This window comes from Teleopsis dalmanni, chromosome 1 (assembly GCF_002237135.1).
Source record: "Teleopsis dalmanni isolate 2A chromosome 1, ASM223713v2, whole genome shotgun sequence".
NCBI classification, from domain to species: Eukaryota; Metazoa; Arthropoda; class Insecta; order Diptera; family Diopsidae; genus Teleopsis; species Teleopsis dalmanni.
In genome coordinates, this window is record NC_051846.1 from 22,123,336 (window position 1) to 22,132,165 (window position 8,830).

The 8,830-nt window shown below is 26.5% G+C and overlaps 1 protein-coding gene across 1 annotated transcript in view; it reads right to left on the reverse strand.

Moving 5' to 3' along the window:
• Positions 1-6,781: 6,781 nt before the first annotated feature.
• Positions 6,782-8,830, reverse strand: part of LOC119678056 — a 3,789-nt gene continuing 1,740 nt past the window's right edge. Inside the window, exon 6 of the mRNA XM_038089707.1 lies at positions 6,782-6,855. Coding sequence (XP_037945635.1) covers positions 6,782-6,855 — 74 coding nt within the window. The remainder of the gene's footprint in view (positions 6,856-8,830) is intronic.

The window sequence follows — 8,830 nt, forward strand, 5'->3', positions numbered from 1 at the left end:
TACATACATATGTATATATTTCCATATATCTTATGGGATGTGCTATAAACTGTTTAGACAGCAGAACAAACACTTTTTGTAATTAATTTTGCGTTTTCATTCTGTATGGAATTTAATAACTTTGCAGTCTCAATACAAAACGACTACTAAACCGGAAGTAAGATACTGCATATAAGTAATTTTATGTTGTAATGTTCTTCTCCTAACTGAAATTGTAATAAAAGTTTAAAATAAAATGGCTTAAAAATATTAAACTAACTTAGTTAATATTAGGGGTATTCGAATGTGCTCGATAAACTCGGTAAAATTTGATGTATATTTATTTTGGAGAAAATACCGCAGTATCGAGTCATCAGGTCTAATAATTTGTCGGTATTCTGTAAAATAATAGCTGATTCTTATTTCTGTAAAAGATTTGCAGTGTTCCAATTAATTATTCGTGTTCATGCAAAATAGGTTTTATACACAAACAAAGTGGATTGAAAAATACCAGGTTTAAGTATTAAAAACGCATTTTATTATAAAAATCATATTTTATGCTTCAATATAGGTCATTTTTAACTCTACACCGCGAGTCCAGGGAACTTTCAACATTTGGATACCTTTTAGGTAAAACGATTTATCAAGTCCTCCAAAATACACCTCAGTCTCCCATTCCACTTCATCATTTGATGCAAATTAAGTTTCCAGGGGCCATCTCTTCAAGTTTGGAAACAGATAATAGTCCCTCGGAGCCAAATCTGGAAAATTCGGTGTGTGAGGAAGTAATTTTAACTAAAATTAATTTATTTTACAGTGGTGTACTATTTCATTTATTTGCAAAAAACCAACCAAACATCTGATAAAGTCAAAACTTTTATATATGTCGTTCAAGACTTTTGTTCTGGCGTTCCCACTTTTTGTGAAGTCAGGTAATTATCAACCCATTTCATATATTAAAAATATATGAAATTTTTCTAAAAGCAAGGTTTTGTAGACATATTCACGACAAATTTATTATGGAGTCACATATACATAACCAGATTTTAATTATCAAGAATTTTAACAATTGAATAAGATTTAGCAGCTATTAAGTATTAATATTGCTAGTAATTCGGATAATTTCGTTAGTAAATTCCCAATAAGTCAATGTGAAGGGTATTTCAGCTTGAGCTTACTTTTTGTTTCTTTTCTAAGACGTAGGTCATTTTAGTTTAGTTAAATTACAATTATGATTAATTTTTATTCTATTTTGTAGTTGAATGTCTTGCAAACTTTTTACGCTTATTTCATTCTTTAAATAATTTGTTGAATAAATTTCATTCAGTGAATTGATCTTGACATAGTTCTATTTTTATTCATTTGTTAAACTACAAAACAACTCATTCATTCATTTGCATATTTAAGATTCTAGCATATGTTAAATGACACTTTGCTGGACGTTGAAGTACTTTAAGAACTAAAGGCCAAGACAAACGCACTTTAAGCGTTATACGAAAAGCATTCTTTAAAAAATTACGTTATATATATACCTTAGTGTTATATGAAGAACGATTAGAATCTTTATTTAATCTTTGAAATGTGCGCCGTATGTGCATGAATATTATTACTTTATGCACACATTTTTTTTTTTTTTTTGGAGTGGTATGTTCTCTTTTGTTTATTGTATTATTTTACATTTATATTAATCTTTAGTCAAGAACTAAAATTCTGATTTCAATATCATGTATTATTTTATGATTTGATATACACATAATCTCTAAATGTATTAAACCATCGAGCTACACATGAATAAAGGTAGAATAGTTAAAATAGGTCAGTTTACAAAAAAAAAAAACAGTAATAATTATCTAACGATCATAATAAATGAAAGGAATAGAGCAGAAGCGTAAGTACTGGAAGACTTCTCACTTCCCTTAACGCCAGGATATAGTTTTGCTTCACTACGTTCTTCTAAAAATGGAAGTCAGTTGTATAAGAATTTTTCAACAGTGCATTCAATTTGGTGTCTAGACCTCCAGTCACTATTTGAACTCAACAGACTGGAGCTCCGTCACCATTATGTGATCAATCTTAATTTGGTGCCCAGACCTCCAGTTACTACTTGAATTTAACAGATTTCAACTCCGTCACCATTATGTGAACAATCTTAATTTGGTGTCCAGACCTGAAGTCACTACTTGAACTCAACAGACTGGAACTCTGTCACCATCACGGATTCATAACCTCTTTTGTGGATGCAAACTCATGCTTTTAGTGCATTTCTGGCATTTTGCTCAGTGCTAAAATTTATACTCAAAATCGCAATCAAGCGCAGAGAACTCACACATCCACCTGGGTATATCACCTTCATTCTCACAGATATGCCATCTCTAGGCACTCATGCAAAAGGATCGGCAAAATATACGGATCTTGTTTCAATTAATCCAAAACTTTAAATAAGAATGAAAGATTAGAATACTCTAACTGTAATTTTGATGGAATTTAGAAAATAAATCTATAATTCAATATGTTACACTAAAATACTATTCTCATTATAAAAAAATATATGTTTAAAAAACTGAAAACCCTACAAAAAAAACTATAATTTATTCACAGTCTATACTTTCACAAATAGTGCCTTTCAAGGAAATTATATTAGTCGATAAAAATTTGACGAGTTATATATTGTATAACTTAGTGAAAGCAATTATGAATAATTTAACACTAAAATATAAATTTATGTATAACTATTCAAGCATCCTAAACAAAAGTTAATCAAAAAACTTAAATGATCAAACTGCTGATGAATGTCAAATTTGTTAAGACTTAATTGATTTTTATTGTGTGAAGTAATAGCTAAACAATAGTTTCAGCTTTGAAAAAATATAAACTATTATCAAGTGAATGCTTTATTTTTGCCAACACTCGAATAAAACAAAAGCGTTAACCAGTCCCACTATTTCTCTTGTTAGAATCTCAAAACTATGCACAAAATCGTCGAGAAAATCTATGAACACAAAAAAAAAAATTGAAACAAGGCAACTAAGAATGCGGCAGTGGTGCAATATGGGTATGCATCTAAGATTTTTTGGCATTTTGCCACTATATCAACAATCACTACAAACATTCAAACGCTTTAAAGTTAAATCTTTGAGTAAACTTAACACTTGGCAATTGATGAAGGATGTTGATCTTCTTCTCAAGTTGCAATAGGACTTGAGATATAAAAGCATAAAACTATTATTTTTTCAATGTTTGCATATTTAGATAATTTTAGTTTATGGTAAATAAAAAATTTTTTTTTAATTTTATATGTATTTATTACTTTTCTCAAAATCCATTTGGATATTATAAATCTATTTGCGATACTAAAAAATATAAATAAAAATTTTTATTTTTGACATACATTAATGTATTTTAAGAAACTATAATGTTTGTTTAAAATTTCTAGTTATAAGTACTAATTTTTTTAAAAATTTAATACTTAAAACTACCAGCCAAACTTGTACAGTTACAAATTGGCTTGAATTGTGCACAAAATTTTAAAGATATAAAATTTAAAATAAAATAAAAAAAAAAATAAAAAAAAAGTTAAAAATAGAAGTTATATATAATAAAATAATATAAAATTAAAATATAAAAAAAATAAAATTAGAAATATAATTAAAAAAAAATAATAAATAAATAAAATAAAATCAAAAAAATAGATAAAATAAATAAATAAGTAAAATAAAATAAAATTAAATAAAATAAAATAAAATAAAATAAAATAAAATAAAATAAAAAAAAATAAAATAAAATAAAAGAAAACAAAATAAAATAAAACAAAAAAATAAAATAAATAAAAAATAAACAAATAAAATTAATAAATAAATAAAATAAAATAAAATAAATAAATAAAATAAATAAACAAAATAAATAAATAAAATAAATATATAAAATAAATAAATAAATAAAAAATATATAAATAAAATAAATCAATAAAATACATAAATGAAAAAAATAAAACAGAATAAAATAAAATTTATAAATAAAATAAATAAATAAAATGAAATATAATAAAATATAATAAAATAAAATAAATAAATAAAATAAACGAAAAAATAAATAAATAAAATAAAATAAATAAATAAAATAAAATAAAATAAAATAAAATAAAATAAAATAAAATAAAATAAAATAAATAAATAAACAAATAAAATAAATAAAGTAAATAAATAAACAACTAAAGAAAATAAATAAAATAAAAAAAAAAATATAAATGAAATAAATAAATAAATAAAATAAATAAATAAAATAAGTGAATAAAATAAGTAAATGACTATTAAATAAATAAATAATATTTTAAACAAAAAATATTCTTGCCAAAAACAGGGATGTTGTCAGTTAAATCAATTATGATAAATTAATGATCTATGCGGAAATATTTTCTTTGTCAGTTGTTTGGATATATACTCATATTTCAACAAACCATAAAACAAATTTCCATAACGAATTTCCATATTTAAATACCAATATCTATTAACTACAGTTAGTCAAGTTTGCTTCCCTAGTGGAACTTTCAGTTGTACCAACACTCTTTGTAATTTTCAGTAAAGAAACCTTAGTTCAATTGTGGAAGTCGCAGTTTGAACAACTCTATCTGTTAGCTCTAGTTAACCAAACTTAGTTCTATAATAAAAGTATCAATTCATTATAGAAACCCATTATCTCTACTTATAAAGAGTTATTTCTATAGTAGAAGTTTTAAGGTATTAACATCTTTTATTTTTAGTAATAAATGGCTTGTTCCTATAGAGCCACTAGTTATGACAACATTACATATTATCTTCCGTTAAATTATACTTCAATAAAATATAATTTATTTAAATATAAATAATTAATTATTGTTTTTAAATTAAATTACCAATTAGTACGCTCAAAAGTTATTTTCTTCAGCTATGAAAGGTTACTATTTTAGTGGACCAATTAACCAAACTTGGTTCCATGTTATTTCTAGTTAACTAAACTGAATTTCATAGTACAAATCTCAGTTGGAATCGCGATCTTCGTTACCGTTGATTATAAAAAAATAGCTTTATAGTGGAAGTCGTAGTTGTGGCAATATTACTGGTTATCCTTAGTTAATCAATCGAGTTCTATAGTAGAAGTCTCAGTTGGAACTTCAAGACCTCTTTTATTTCAGGTTTTAATCAATTAAATTATTATTTTAACAAATTAAATTTAATAAATTGTTAATAAGTATTAAGAGATCTAATTATTTGGGTTCTTCTGTCGTCTGTACTTCATCGTTGGACAGTCTTCCAGTATTTGTTTTACGAAGTCAGTCAATTTATGTAGTAATTAGTAATTTGTTTTTATTCAGAAAGATTATTGCTTATAATCTTTAAATCAATTTTCCTTGAAAGACCATACAAGCGATTTAAATTGTGATAGCCTTTGGGCTAACACGAGTTATCTTCATATAACTTTTTGTCTTTGCACTCATCTATATGTGTGAGTAAGAGAAAATTTACATTTCCAAAGGTATAGAATGTGACTCGAAACCCAGTGGGTCTATATGTGATTATTTTAGCCAAGGATTCTTATTTTTTTAGAACTATTCACCACCATATATAATGCTGCCTGATGAGAATTAAGTCTCTTGATTATATCCTGACTACTTCTTAGAATGGCTGCATATACTATGGTTTCTAATAGTTTTATTTCGGTCGTAGTTAACACACCTATCGTCTAAGTCTCTGCTTGAAAGATTGTTGTCTACTGAATGACTGTCGGTCTTTTCAACTTGGAATACATTATATCGTTTTCATAAAATAGTCTTTAGTCTTTAATGTACACATGGCGAAGATTAGATAGATGTTTAAGCGATAAATTACATAGTAATGTTTTTATTAATCCACAACTTCAAGAGTTACCGCTGATTGGTGTTTCTATTCCAATGCAGTAAATGTGTTGGACAGTAAAAACCAATCATGAATAATCAGTTGCTCTGTTCCCATAAGTGGTTTGGAATGAGTGTTCTCCATAACACCTTTGATATGTAATTTCAAAATATTATGTTTGTATAGCCAGTATATTTGAAGTCAAAGATGTACCTCAAATTTGCATAAACAATTAAAATAATTAGTTGTTTAAGTTTATGTATAAAATAGTAAAAAATAAATATATAAACATTTAAAAAAATAATAAAAAAAGCAAATGAATTATAAAAATATTAATGATCTCAATAAAAAACATTAACTGCATTTCAGTCCTTTACATTTGGAAATAAAATATACAAGTACATCCAAATACGTCACTGTAATTAAACAACACACTTTTTATATTTAATATAACGTAAATAATTTATAAAAATGTATATCGTTAAGTATATAAGTATTATATACAAAAAGGTAAATAAGTGAAAGTTTAATTCCGTATTAACGCTACGGTCCAGTAAAAATCCCACTTCAGCAATAATACACATAATATGCGTATTATATTTATTTAAACACAAAATCAAAAAAAAAACACATTTTATTACTTTATAAGTATACTCATATGCTTATATGTATATTAATTCCAAAAAAAAAAAAAAATAATAATAATATAAAATAATATTTAAAAAGGTATTCACTAGAAATATTAAATTACATTTTTATTATAATTTTTGACCTTTTTTAGTATTTTTTTTGTTTTTTTTTTGTGATAATTTTTGGTCATTTTCACTCTCTTCTTCTTCTTTATGAGTTGTTGGCTGCTCAGATACGCAACTATGGACAATACGAAAAAATTGTCGTAGTCCCACATTTTTGTAATTTGAATTTGTTTTTGGGCTTTAGGGTCTCTTAACCAGAAACTGGTGCTTCTGCTTGAATGCTTCTAAGGAAAGTGAAATTGTTGCAACCAACACTAAAACATAAAAAGAGAAAAATTATATATAAATAAAAGTGAAAAAATAGATAATAAATCTAACGAAATAGCGGAAAATAAAAGTTACTAAAAAATTATGCAAATTATTTTTTTTTATTTTGGAAATTATTTTGTTTTATTCAAATTCACTTTCATGACAGATCGCTGAATACCAAAAGATTTTGGACGATTTTTGACGATTTTGGACAATTTTGTGCAAAATCCAAAATTTTATTTTATTTGGTTTATAGTCAATTTATTGTTTAGTCATTAAAAGTTTTCTTTATTTTGGGTTTACTTGAGATCTAAAATTAAAAAGTTACCAATATATAAACTATAATAAGTTGGTTTGTCTGCATGGAGTCAAAAAAAACTAACATTCCGTTTGATTTTGTTCATACAAAAGTTAGTTTATATATTACAAGAGAGATGCAAGCTTCCTATTTTATTTTACGTAGCATTCATCGCCTTGCAGGCCTAATACTACGGTGATCAAAAGCACAACGTCTTAATGCCAAGCATCAAGTAACGCCCCATTGGATAATAATTTATTATTCCGCCGGTACCAATGAAGAAATTTGTGTAAGTCATATCTTCCATCTTGGTTAGATGCGAAACCCATCTAAAATTTCTGCTACAATTTCTACTGATCATTCTTCTCGCGTAGGTTTGGGTATTAACCACAGCCACTACGAATCCGACCTCATATGGTCAGAACAGCAGAAGCTGTGGGCAATCTGACACCCGTAGTACCAGATATCCTCTTGTCAGGAGTCGCAAGTACAGACTTTACTTGCTACCATGTGCACTTCATTACACAAGTGCTAGACTGCCACTGGAATTTAAGTCGCCTCTTACGATTGGCAATCCTAACCGTGGAATAATTTTATCCCCACATTCCGCAGGGAAACAAGAGAGATACAGTCAGCTGTTTTCAGGAAGTGTAAGAGTTCTAAAAAAACGCTTAAGAAGATCAGACACATTTTTTGGTTAAAACGTATTTGCTAGCCTATCTATCTATTTGGCTATTTATCTATTTATTTGTCTATTTAAATTTTTAAAAAAGTAAAATATTGAAAGCTTTGGTTCTTAGTCTTTATAGTAGACCGTCTATCACCAGTAGACCGCATTGAATAGGACTTGTCAAATACATTTGTAGGTTTTTATACCTAACGCACTATAAGTAACTAGCTATATTAACTGGCGATTTTTACTGGAGTTAAATTGTATTAAATATAGTTTATAATTGAACGCAGGTTTCAAATGAATATAACTGAGGCGGTTTCCTGTCTTTAAGATTATGACAATTGAGTATTAAGAGATTACAAATTACGGGCAAAAGTAGACATAAGCCTGTTAAAGTCCATATTGCTCTAACCTTTTAATGTAGTACACCATAAGGAAGTTATATTATACTAATATTATTATCATGTCCATGTACTCTTCAGAGGATTATATGCATATAGATAGGCAGATAGAAAAATATAGACAGTTGTTCAATTAGTATGATTGGTGGACAATATATAAATAAGACAAACACAGATATCATGATGAAGAAGAACTAGTATTATGTGTGTAGTCTATTCTATTTCTGTCCCAGTACTAGAAACATCTTAAAATATTATATACGCTAAGCGTATGTAGAGTGTAAATAAGAGCTTAAGTTAATAGTTATTATGTACTTACTTATTTTAATCATTTTGTACCTCTACTAAACTAGTTCAAAATTAGTTTTGACTTGGATGTTAGTACATAAAATATGGTAAGTGAAACTAAAATACTCCAGCAAAACAAATTTTAGTCTCTACTCTATTCGGTTTTTTTTTAAATACTTAAGCTATCGTTTTTGACTTAATTCGTCCGTCCATTACCAACTTTAAAACTTCACTTCGTTTTAATGGTCGAATTCTCCGAATTTAGTAAAAGGATTTTTGGAATCTTTAAATTTTTTCCACTCATGCCCAAGTACCGTAAA